The sequence below is a fragment of the Mustela nigripes genome, unplaced genomic scaffold, assembly GCF_022355385.1.
Source record: "Mustela nigripes isolate SB6536 unplaced genomic scaffold, MUSNIG.SB6536 HiC_scaffold_391, whole genome shotgun sequence".
Classification (NCBI taxonomy): Eukaryota; Metazoa; Chordata; class Mammalia; order Carnivora; family Mustelidae; genus Mustela; species Mustela nigripes.
Genome location: NW_026739798.1, coordinates 1,389,744 through 1,403,230, shown reverse-complemented (window position 1 = coordinate 1,403,230; position 13,487 = coordinate 1,389,744). Strand labels below are relative to the sequence as shown.

The 13,487-nt window shown below is 39.4% G+C and overlaps 1 protein-coding gene across 6 annotated transcripts in view; it reads right to left on the bottom strand.

Annotated features, from left to right (window-relative positions):
• The window catches only part of MRPS31 (mitochondrial ribosomal protein S31), a 33,979-nt gene that overhangs the window by 14,982 nt on the left and 5,510 nt on the right, over nucleotides 1–13,487 (bottom strand). For 5 of the 6 annotated variants that reach the window (XM_059387210.1, XM_059387212.1, XM_059387214.1 and 2 more), the window contains exons 3-4: nucleotides 3,788–3,946; nucleotides 2,648–2,785 (exon numbers count right to left, since the gene is read on the bottom strand). In XM_059387210.1, coding sequence (XP_059243193.1) covers nucleotides 2,648–2,785; nucleotides 3,788–3,946 — 297 coding nt within the window. The remainder of the gene's footprint in view (nucleotides 1–2,647; nucleotides 2,786–3,787; nucleotides 3,947–13,487) is intronic. The other variant, XM_059387211.1, reaches the window with a different exon arrangement.

The following is a 13,487-nucleotide window of genomic DNA, read 5'->3' as shown; positions in this document are numbered from 1 at the left end:
ATTAAAATTAATGTCAGAGAGTTAATAGGTGACTTTTACTTGTATATTTTAATCAACTGCTTTATGCATCAATTCACATTCATACTTGAATCAATTTACTGGGAGATTAAAAACCAGTTCAAAACTGGATAATCAGTTTTTAAATAATTTTGAATTCTTGGGGCGCCTGGGTGGCTCAGTCAGTTAAGTGTCTGCCTTTGGCTCAGGTCATGATCTCAGGGTCCTGGGATTGAGTCCCCCCACAATGGGCTCCCTGCTCAGTGAGGAGCCTGCTTTTCTATCTCAAATAATAAATAAAATAAATAAAATCTTTAAAATTTTAAAAATTCTTTTCTGAATCAAATTCTAATTTATTTATTTATTTATCTCCAGAGAAACAGTATTCATTATTTTTTCACCACACCCAGTGCTCCATGCAATCGATGCCCTCTATAATACCCACCACCTGGTAACACAACCTCCGACACCCCCGCCACTTCAAACCCCTCAGATTGTTTTTCAGAGTCCATAGTCTCTCATGCTGAATCAAATTTTTTTATGAAATCACATTAACTGAAAAAATTCAACTACCATATTGAAATTAGATAAAGTAATCTCAAATCACTTAAGTTTTCCTTTAACAGATCCCCAAGTATTCCTAAACAGAGGTATTTACGCTCCCCAACTATTTTCAGTGCTTTTGGGTCCCTCTCCCCACCTGCATGCCCTCACTTTGCATCAGGTTAACAGGCTGATGGATTAAGGTAACTCACAGCAAACAGGGAATGACTTGGTAAAGTATGGAATTTTAGAATGTACTAAAGAGGAAGGGAAGGGAACAGACATTTGCTGTGCATCTACTATATATAGTTGGCACACTCCTTTCCCATTTTTCAAGAAAGCCATTTAAGTCGGGCTTCAGTTTCAGCATTTTATAGATGGGGACATAGAATGACAAGGCTATAAAAGTTGCCCCAGTCCCAGAATTAGTCAGTGGCATAACGCCAAGATTCTGAGACAGGCCAGAATGACTCCAAAGCCAGTGCTCTGTGCCTCACCCCTCTCAGATGTCTCTTCCTTGGGAATTAACCCAAGGTATATCTGTGGTGACTACCTAGTCCCGGATTGTCTCAGGCTGTCCCAAGACAGAGCAGGGTAAAAACCTGGTATCCCACCACTCCTCTCCCTTACTCTAGAGTCCTTCAGTCAGTTTAACACAGTCATTATATGCACATAAACAACTGTCTTACTTTTTAGCTTCTCCCTTACCACTTTCTAAGAATTTTTTTTTGACAGACACACACGTGTGTTGGTGGCGGCGGGAGTGGGGGGCTGGAAGGAGGAAGAAGAGAGAGGGAGAAGGAGTAAAAGTATCCTAAGCAGGCTCATCTCACATCCCGGAGATCATGACCTGAGCTGAAATCAAAAGTCAGACACTTAACCAACTGAGCCACCCAGGTGGCTGCCACCTTCTAATTTTTAATGATGGCTAATATCATTAAGAATCAAACTATGATATAGCATTCTGATATAGTTTCATGGAATCACTTCAAAGATGACTGATTCAAACAAGACTGAAATTAAAAAAAATATATATATACATATATGTATGTATGCGTGTGTATATAATATATATATATTTATATATATATTTTAAAGTAAGCTCTATGCCTAACACAGGGCTTGAAATCACAACCCCCAGAAATTAAGAGTTGCATACTCTACTGACTGAGCCAGCCAGGCACCCCTGAAATTAAATATTTTGAGGAATCTTAAGTAAAACTCCAAGTATACATTATACTCTATCCAACATGTCATAGGCATAAAATCACTTTAAATTAGTAATTAAGGGAATCCCTCTAAATCATTGTAACTTCTTCAACTTGCTTTGTTAACAGCTGACTATCTTTGACAATCTTCCTGTACAAATCAGTAGTTTAACTTCTGATTAACTTGCTGGGATTATACTTAAAATACAAAGAATACATAACATGTCAAAAACACTCACTGTAAGCTCCCCCTTCTATCAAGATCAGTTAGAGCATACTAAATATCTGGTTTCCCCTCCCCAAATATTACTTCATGGGCTTGAAGGGGAGAAAACAGAAACTTTCTGTAAATACAGACAGCTTTTTATTATAAAATAATTACGTAAGGCATGGCTTAGCATCTTTAAGTCTGCAAATCACCAAACTCAAATTGCCACAAATAATCTACCACCTTAAGGTATTATAATGGATCTTTCTTTTTTTTTTTTTTGTTTGATGGTGGATTATTTCTCTAGGGTATGAATAATAATTGTATAGAGATAGAAAAATTAGATAAATACTGTTATGTACATATCAGAATGAAAAATAATGCTTTTCACAAGTGCTCATTTGTTCAGAATTCAATCAGTTCCACTTACCTTAAATCCGGAGACCTCCACTCATCATGGATAAATAGGAGGCAGGGCCCAATGTGATTAATGGTATAGAAAAGCACAAGACTACTTAACCCAGAACATCCGTTTCCTCTATAGGAAATGGTACATGCAGGGTGAGAAGAGAGATATAAATGTGTCCATAATGCTCAAATACCTATCAGCAATAACATGCACAGAATAAAGTAAATCTACAGAGAAACAAATAAAACTAACAAAACCACACAGACTGCAAAGCCTGAGTACCTTTTCTTAAGATCATCAGTCTTCTGTCCCATCAAACTGTCAGTTCCTTCATCAAACTGAATTTGATGCACTGGTCTTGTACTAACTCTACCTGTGGCAGATTTGGCAACTTTCATATCTGATATTATGTTACTGACGCTGAAATAAGAAAAAGGTCAAGTGTATTAGAAACTGCAGCTACAGGACAGTGATAAACTTTCTTATACATGAGATTCCTATTATTTAATTCATATTTCACCTCCATGCACTATAACAGCACAAAGCTTTATGTTTATTTATTTTTTTTTAAGATTTTATTTATCAGAGAGAGAGATGGGGAGAGAGTGAGCACAGGCAGACAGAATGGCAGGCAGAGGCAGAGGGAGAAGCAGGCTCCCTGCTGAGCAAGGAGCCCGATGTGGGACTCGATCCCAGGACGCTGGGATCATGACCTGAGCCGAAGGCAGCTGCTTAACCAACTGAGCCACCCAGGCATCCCGAAAGCATTATGTTTAAATGAAAGATTTTATGTCACATGTTAATTCACATCCCACAAACCACTAAGATTTATATTTCTTTTTGAAATACAACTTTTGAAGGTATTCTTCAGAAATGTTCATTTAAAACATAAAAGTGTCACTTTGATGTGACACTATTAAAAAAAAGTGTCACTTATGAAACAGTATCAGACATCTGAAGTAGTATATCAACTTCAAACCTGGCATAAAATAATGAGATGAGAGGCAGAGTGAGGCGGTGTCAGCTAAAACATAAGGATAAGAGTAAAGGTGAAGGAAACAGGCCTGAAGATGATCATACTGTACATAAGACCAGCAAATTATTTAACAGAAAAAAATTAATATTCTCAGAGAAACCATCTTATTCTTTTATTTGTTTTTAATCACAATACTGAATTTATCATTTCTTTTTCAGGGACAAGAAATCGTGTACTTCGCAAAAGAAAAATTTTAACCATTCCATTGATCTTTGAAAGACTGCAATCTTACTTAACATGTCAGTTTAAAAAAAATTACTAATATTCCACCTATGAGAAATATTTAATGTATAAATTGATATACTGTGCACCTTACTCACCAGTCACATGAAAAGAATCTATTTGGAAAAACCAACATTACCGACAGAACTATTTGATTTACTAACCTGATTTTAGTTCTTTCTCCATCTTTCTGTGTCTTTGAGACTTCCTCATGCTGCTGGAGTTGCCTGAGTAGCTCTGACTTGGTTGTCTGCTTATCAAAACGGAGGAAATCTGCAACAGCAGATGCTGCTGCTTCCAACTCAGGACTCACGGACTTGGTTCTAACAAAGAAAATGAAAAACAAGAAAAAAAAAGGCATTATCTATTATGCCATTAGTTTAGTGGAAAGTAAAATGATTCTTTTCCAGAGAAAACTTTGTCATTCAAAAAATCCATTTCTGACAAAATCAATTATTTTTAAATATTTGGCTTTTTGTAAAGTAGGCACCACACCCAGCCTGGGGCTCAAACTCACGACCCTGAGAGTCAAGATTAAGAGTCACATGCTCAATCCACAGAGCTACCTGGGTGCCCTAGGTATTGCTTTTTTGTTTTTAAGATTTTGTTGATTTATTTGGGGCGCCTGGGTGGCTCAGTGGGTTAAGCCGCTGCCTTCGGCTCAGGTCATGATCTCAGGGTCCTGGGATTGAGTTCCGCATTGGGCTCTCTGCACAGCAGGGAGCCTGCTTCCTCCTCTCTCTCTGCCTACTTGTGATCTCTCTCTGTCAAATAAATCAACAAAATCTTTTTTTTAAAAGATTTTGTTGATTTATTTATTTGACAGAAAGATACAGCAAGAGACGGAACACAGTCAGGAGTACTGGGAGAGGGAGAAGCAGGCTTCCCGCAAAGCAAGGAGCCCGATGAATGGCTCGATCCCAGGACGCTGGGATCAGGACCTGAGCCGAAGGCAGACACCTAACAACTGAGTCACCCAGGCGTCCCAGTATTGGTTTCATATAAACTTTAAAATGTCAAAAGTTGAAGGTAATGAATACTTATTGAAGCACAATACTACCTCAGAACACATTAAAGTAATATATTAAAGTATAAATTAAGCACAATACTAACTCAGAATATATTAAATTAAATATATATTTTATATATATTATATATTTATGTAATGAATAAAGTAGAGGGGTGAGGAAAAAAAGAGTGGCGGTTATAGTTCACTGGATTTTTAGATGCCAATTTATTTCAGAAACGACACATATTGCAAGCCAATATTAAAGTAGCTAAATCTATTCACATATCATGATGGATCCATATGATGGAATAGTACTCAGCTCATGCTATTAACATGAATGAAACAATGACAAGTTGGATTAAAAAAAAGGATGCTCTGTAATATTCCATTTATACAACTTCTGGAACAGGCAAAATTAACCTACAGTGAAAAAAATCAGCATAGTGATGGCCTCAGGACAGAAGGCTACTGACGGGAAGAAGGAAACAAGAAATGCTCTGTGTCTTGATAAGCACGTGGGCGATGTGAGCGACATGGGCCTATGGATTTGCCAAAATCCTACAGCTAAAATGCGTATGCTTCAGAGTGTGTAAATTTTACCTTGGAAAAAAGAACCATAAATCATTATCATGACCTAGGAGGAGATGGAAAATAGGTGAAGATAGAGATGACACAAGAATGGCAAAAATATTGCTTACTGAAACTGTGTGACAGGTACAAAGGGGTTCATTACATGATTTTATGTTTTAAAGTTTCCATAAGAAAAAGCTTTAAACAAAGCTCTTCCTTAGTAAATTAGGATAAATTAATGGAAAAATGTGCCAGACATAAAAAGAAATTGTCTACATTATTACATATTAACTCACTAAGAACTGCTCTCTCAGTGAGTGGGATCCAAGTTAATGTTTTACTTTCTACATAATGATCAGTTGTCTAATATGTAAATCAAAATTCCCAAATCCCCAAGTTGCTGGATAAAGATTTAAGGACTTCACCTAAGATATGAAAACTCTAAAATCTGACTGTGCCAAGGAAGAAAAATAGAATAAAAAAGGGAATATTACAATTCATATTACTATTAGTTAAAAAGAAATGAGCTACTTACAAAATTGTTACCTATGAATAAGGTCTGAACTTTATCCCAAATCACTTTCCTAAACTACTTGAGAGGTTTGTTTTCAAATTTTAATATACATATTTGATCAGAGTGTACAAAGAATATAAATGAGTATTCATCTTCTAGAACCATGCATTTTATCACAACAGTGTTCTTTACAATCATAGTTTCTGGTTTTATAATTTGAAATGTTGTAGTTAATAAAAATTGTCAGGGAGCTTCTATCATTGAAATAAGATGATCTTTACATCTTGAGATCCTTCTACCCAGATTTTTAACAAGAGAACTTGCTAAAATAACAACCTGTTCTATCCTATAACTCAGACTATTACATGAAAACATACTTTATACCATTCTGTACTTCCTCTATTTAAAATGAATTGTATGGCATATACAATTTCAGAAAAGAAATTCTTATAAGGAGTAGGATCCTATTAAGGGGACACAAAAGTTACCACAATTTCTGGCAATCTGATGACACGTTTTCAATAGCCTAAGCAGCACCTGGCTAGCTCAGTCAGTTCAGTGCCCAGCTCTTGATTTTGGCTCAGTCCTGATCTCAGGGTTGAGAAGGAGCCCCAGGGCATGCTCATTCTCTCTCACCCTCTGCCCCTCTCCAACTCCACTCTCACCAGGGAAAAAAAAAGTCCCAAACATATGCAAATCCTTTTACCTAGAAATTCCACTTCCAGGAGTATTTGTCTAAAGAAAATAAGCAGATACATACATAGAATTTGAGGGATACTACACCCTCCAAATTCAAGGCCTAAGCAGTTATATCCCTAGTACCTGAAAGCAAATCATCTTTCAGATGTCTGCATGGCTTTATGCATAATGTTATTTCAGGCCTTTTTTTTTTTTTTTTAAAGATTTATTTATTTATTTATTTGACAGACAGAGATTATAAGTAGGCAGAGAGGCAGGCAGAGAGGGAGAGAGGAGGAAGCAGGCTTGCCACCAAGCAGAAAGCCCGATGCGGGGCTTGATCCCAGGACCCTGAGATCACGACCTGAGCTGAAGGCAGGGGCTTTAAAACCACTGAGCAATCCAGGAGCCCCTCAGGCCTTTTTGTTTTTGTTTTTTTTTGAGAGAGAGCGAGCACAGGAAGGGGGTGAGAGGCAGAGGGAGGAGGAAGAGAATTTCAAGAGGGCTCCATGATCAGTGCACAGCCTGATGCAGAGCTCTTACAACCGCAAGAACATGACCTGAGCTGAAATCAAGAGCCACTCACCCAGCCAACTGGGCCACTCAGGAGCCCTAGTATTTCAGGCCTTTGCTTAATCATTATTCTCCCACGATCCCTTTTAAAAAATAGCCCCTCTCCAGCCTATCTTATTTTTCTTCACATTTCATCACCTGACATACTGTGTGTCTATGTGGTGTGAGTATATTTACTCTCTCCCACCCCGACTCCCCCACTATTCCGTAAAGAGCAGAGACTTTTTTTTTGGAGACTGTTTTGTTCACTCTTCTCCTCCATCTCCTTGGACACTGCCTGAGATATAATGACAATCTAAAGCAGTTGAATGAAGTTCATCATAGCATTATTTTATACCAATGAAAAACTAGAATAATCTAAATTTCAATTCGTGGATTCATTAATTAATAAGTAACTGAAACCTTATTGGATGATGAGAGCAGATAGTTGCTTAGTTAAGAGAAAGTTAAAGTACGAGCTAGAAATTTTGGTTATTGCTGTACTCATCAGGGGTCTTGTTAGGTTCCACAACCCATTCAGACTCACAAAATTACCACAAACGTGTTTGGTCCAGTCTGTTCAGAAAAATAAAGGACAGAACCACAGCGCACTGGCAGGGCAGCCTCACGTGTCCCTCTTGGTGGCAATCCTTGCAGCACTCATGTGGATGATACCGCACCCACCATCCAAAAGTTAGGAGACCCACAGGCTGCAGGTGCAGGAGCTGCTTCACTTAGTGCCCCATGAGAACTGGTTCTCCCTTGTACCAAGGCCACAGAGTTTCCATGGTCCCCACAACAGACATGCATTTATAAGAGCAACTGTGCAAGGAAGTCCTAGGTACATAGGGTGAACAGTGAGGTATTGATATTCTCCCAATCCAGATGTGATGACCCCTAACTCGGGGTCAATTTCGCCATGGTAATGTTCCCTTTAGTACAACAGACATCAACAGTTATCAGGTTAACAGGTGTGGCAGATTATATTTTTAGAAAATAGAGACAGCAGTATTTCTGGTGCTACAAACTCTTCCAAAACCTTGCCACGTTCCTATAGAGAGAGGGACTCCATGTTCCCTCCCCTTGAAACCAGAGCAAACTGTGACTGCCTCGATGAACACAATGATAGAGATGATGCACGGTGACTTGCAAGCCTAGGTCATGTAAGATGCTGCAGCTTTGGTTTGGCTCTCTTGAGATGTCTGTCCCTGGAATTGAGCTAGCAGGTTATGGAGAGGCCTTGGCTCAGTGTTCTGGCAAAAAGCCCCAAATATAGTCTCAACCAGGAGCTAGCACCAGCCACTGGAAAGTACGTGAGCAAAACTTCCGCTTGCGCTGCCCTCACTAGTGCCGAGTGGGGTCGATACGGCTACCTCCACCACGCTCTGCTCAAGCCATGGGATGGTTTGTTAGGCCACAACACGTAACTGGAAGATTTTGCGATCTAGAAGTTGGGTACTACTGTAACAAAAAACCTAAAATGTATGGGAAACCTTTGGGTATTAGGGAGTAGGTGGAAACAGGAAAGACCTTGAGGCAAGTATACATGAGAAACTAGAGCCTCAAAGAGACTTAGAGTCTGAGGGCCCTCAAAGCCGCTATAAGGGAGAACTTTAGGAAAATCAACATTACTGGAAGCTGCAGGAAAGGGGACTTCTGTTTAGCAACACTGTTGTTTGTAGTAACATGGAAAACAGGAAATACACCCAGGGAATTGGGTAAGCCAGTCTAAGGAGACTTCTAATGTAGGAGGTACCTCTTGGCTTCTTAGTTGCGGATGATAAAATTCAAGAACACAGAGATAAGAAAAAACTTTACCATATAAAGGAACCAAGATTTGCTGGAATCAAAAATAAAACATTTTTCCTTCTTAGCTCCTCCAGGAAGGAAATGATGCTAAAATTCAGAAATGGCTTTGGATACGATCTCACTGATATGTGGAATTTAAGAAGAAGGCTGAGGATCATTGGGGAAGAGAGGAAAAAATGAAACAAGATGAAACCAGAGAGGGAGACAAACCATAAGAGACTCTTAATCACAGGAAACAAAACTAAGGGTTGCTGGAGGAGAGGAGATGGAGGGATGGGGTTAGTGGGTGATGGATACTGGGGTGGGCATGCATTGTAACGAGCACTGGGTATTATATTAACACTGATGAATCCTAGGCCTGTACCCCTGAAACAAATAGTATATTATCCATTAATTAATTAAATTTAAATAAAATTTAAAAAAGAAAAAAGAAATAGCTTCTGAACAGAGATCAAATTCACTGCAGTGTCAGGAAAACAATGTTTAATGATAAAGCCATGGGTATCACTACAAAACCCCTTGTTAAAATCTTAGATTTTTTTTTCAAAGATTTTATTTTTAAGTAATCTCTATACCCAACATGGGGCTCAAATTCACAACCCTGAGATCAAGAATTCCATGCTCAGGAAATTTGAGGGGCTCAGTTAATCATCTGCCTTCAACTCAGGTCACGATCCCAGGGTCCTGGGATTGAGCCCATATGAACCCTGCAGCAGGGTCCCTGCTCAACAGGAAGGTTGCTTCTCCCTCTCCTGCTCCCCCTGCTTGTGCTCTCTCATTCTATCAAATAAATAAAATCTTAAAAAAAAAAAAATTCATGCTTTACCAACTAAGCCAGAATTTCATGCTCTATCAACTAAGCCAGTCAGGCTCCCAAAGATCTTAGAAAGATTTAAAATGGTGCCTTAGGGAACCTATGAACAGACAACAGGAATTCTAAGAAACTAATAGGTGTGGTCCCACAGGCTTGCACAGGGAGTTCAATGCAGAATAGGACCTAGATTCTCAAACAATGCCCTAAGGCACCCTGGAGCACCATAGGGAAACACAGCCATCAGTCAGTGCCATGCAAACTACTAAGTCAAGGTGGTTCCCAGTGTTAACACAAGACCACCGCATTCCTTTTGATGATATATTTTTGTGAAGATGCTTTTCTGGCGGTTGCTATGATAAAAAGCAAGTACCACTCCCCCACCCCAATCAATATGAAAAAGGAAAGTATCCAATCTTATCCAGTAGAAGTCCTAGGTTATACCATAAAAACAACACAAATTCTTTCTGGCTCACTTTCTTTTGAGACACTTGCCTTTGGAACCCAGATGCTACGCAGTGAGAAAGCCCAGCCCGCACAGTCCTGCACTAAGGTCTCAGCTAACAGCTAGCTTCAACTGTCAGAGCTATGAATGAGCAAACCTTTAACTGATTCCAGTCCCTGGACTTCCAAGTCTTCCAAGGGTATGGAAAGCACAGAGCAGAGATTAGCCTTTTCCACTCTGTCCCGTCCAAACTGCTTGACCCACATAATCCATGAGCTTTAAAAATGGTGGTGGTTTTTTTTTTTTTTTTTTTAAAGATTTTATTTATTTATTTATTTGACAGACAGAGATCACAAGAAGGAGAGATGCAGGCAGAGAGAGAGAGGAGGAAGCAGGCTCCCTGCTGATGCGGGGCTTGATCCTAGGTATCCTGGGACCATGACGTGAGCTAAAAGCAGAGGCTTTAACCCACTGAGCCACCCAGGCGCCCCCAAAATGGTTGTTTTATGCCACTACATTTTGGAGTAATTGCTGTGCAGCCACACTAACTTTATCAACAGCTGTTTAATATATAATACAAATAAAAAACTAAAATCAGGTCATACATGGAGCCATGACAATTATCATGAATCAAAGATGATTAACCCAAATCTGAACATCTCGGATCCCTTAAAAAAAGAAGGTGGGGAACAAAATCATTAGATACCTTAAAAGCAATTTTTTTTTTTTTAATTTGAGAGAGAGAGACAGAGAAGCAGGCTCCCTGCTGAGCAGAGAGCCTGATGTGGTGCTTGATCCCAGGACACTGGGATCATGACCTGAGCCGAAGGCAGAGGGTTAACCCACTAAGCCACCCAGGTGCCCTAAAAACAATGTTTTAATTAAGTAAACTCTATGCCCAATGTGGGGTTCAAATTCAGGGCCCCAAGATCAAGCACTACATGCTCTTTAGGGCTAAAGGACACATTTTTATTTTATTTTTAAAAAAGATTTATGTATTTATTTTAGAGAGAGAGAGAGAGCAAATGGAGGGAAGCAGAGGAAGAGGAACAAGCAGACTCCATGCTGATCATATAGCCTGATGCAGGGCTTGATTTCACAACACCTAGATCATGACCCTAGCCAAAACTAAGAGTCTGAGGCTCAATGAACCGCGCCACCGGGGAACCCCTAAAAGATCAATTTTTAAAACAAATGTATCTCGTTCACCAATATTTTGATGTAGGACCAAAGCCCTTCTTTGAACAGAAATTCCAACATGTATCTTTTATATACGCACTGCACCATAGAACATCCTCCAAGAGTTCCAATTTTGGTTTCTTTAAAGTGGAAACTCAGATCAAGAACTTAAAAAAGCTTACAAAGCATTCTGAGTGCAGCATTTTCTTACATTTTTCTGCTTGTCTCATTCATACCTAATTGGAAGGGAATTAAAAAAAATTTGTTATGAGTCTTTGCAAAATATTCAATTTATTTTAACCATTTCTATAATAAATAATTAAATTATATAATTGTAATAAAAAACCACAATGGGTCACAAACAGGTCTGGAAGCTTAAAAAAAAAAAAACCCTGTCGATAAAGATAGATATATATATGTGCATGTGTGTGTGTCTAGATCATCTAATTCTACATACTTTTATTTACTATTTTTGGTTTATTTTGTTTCTAAAAAGGAGGAGGAAGATGGGGCACCTGGCTCATTCCGTCAGTAAAGCATCTGACTCTTGATCTCAGGGTTGTGGGTTTGAAGTCCACATTGGGTACAGAGATTATTTAACAATGAATAAATAAACAGAGGTGAGGGGGTACCTATGACGGGCATACACTGAATTAGCTTATTCTCTATCACCCAATTAGCATTCCAAGGATGGTTTTGATACAATGGGATACAATACAGAAACCAGTAGTTTCATAAAAATACTAAGTCATTCTGGAAAGAAGAAATCTACATAGCAGGAGCCTGGGTGGCTCAGTCATTAAGCGTCTGCCTTTGGCTCAGGTCATGATCCTGAAGTACTGGGATGGATCCCCACATTGGGCTCCCTGCTCAGCAGAAAGTCTGCTTTTCCCACTCCCACTCCCCCTGTTTGTGTTCCCTCTATTGCTATGTCTCTCTCTGTTAAAAACCTTTAACTAAAAAAAAAAATCTACATTAGCTGCTGATTCTGCTAAGAGACGTCAAAGATGGGGTTGTTTAAGCCACATACCTTATTACTATTTGAATCGATGACATCATCTGTGTAAGACTCACCATTATTTAAGTATCATTAAAACAAAACACTGTCATTTAAACTACAACACAATGCGAAAACATTATTAGAATCAGTGAAATAGCGGCACCTGGGTGGCTCAGTAGTTAAGCATCTGCCTTTGGCTCAGGTCACGATCCCAGTGTCCAGGACGCTGGGATCCAGCCCTATATCTGGCTCCCTGCTGAGCAGGAAGCCTGCTTCTCCCTCTTCAGCTTCCCCATGGCCCATGGCTGTGTTCCTTCTCTATCATAAATAAATAAAATCTTAAAAAAAAAAAAAAAGAATCAGTACTCTTTTCACAAGCACAAGTAATTACAATATTCTGAGGAAACCTCATAAGCTGTGAGCACTGATAATTACTGGTCAAAGGAAGTCATATAAAACAGTTCTAATCAACATGCTTAAATTTTATCCTCAGTGGAATTTTTAAAATGGAAATTTCAAACCCAGTCCTTCAGAGACATGAGGCTACCTCCAAATCAGGATATAAGCAATTTGGTAATTAACAGTTTAGAGAAGCAATTAAGTTGCAGTTAATAACACTGATGAATATGTAAGAAAACGTGTGGAATTCTCAATTAGATCATGACTCTCCTCCTCTCTAGATTGTATGCAGGTGTCCCCTTCCTATTTAAAGATTTTTTTCCCCCCTTTTAAAAAATTTTTAAGTAGGCCACCCCACCCTCGCCCAGGGTGGAGGCCAACACTGGGCTTTAACTCGTGACCTGGAGATCAAGACCTGAGCTGAGATCAAAAGACAGATGCTTAACCAACTGAGCCACTCAGGCTCCCCTTAAAGATTTTATTTTTATTTTTATTTTTTAAAGATTTTATTTATTTATTTGAGAGAGAGAGAGACAGTGAGAGAGGGAATATAAACAGGGGAAGCAGTAGAGGGAGAACCAGGCTTCCTGAGGAGCAGGGAGCCTGATGTTGGGCTCAATCCCAGGATGCTGGGATCATGACCTGAGCCGAAGGCAGATGCTCAGCACCTGAGCCACCGCCCCAAAGACTTTAAGTAACCTCCAAACCCAAATAGGACTTAAACTCACAACCTCAAGATCAAGAGTCACATGCTCAACCCACTGAGCCAGCCAGGTGCCTCTCCCCTTCCTATTTAAATATAGAAGGCTAACAGTAGGGGCGCCTGGGTGGCTCAGTGGGTTAAGCCGCTGCCTTCGGCTCAGGTCATGATCTCAGAGTCCTGGGATCGAGTCCCGCA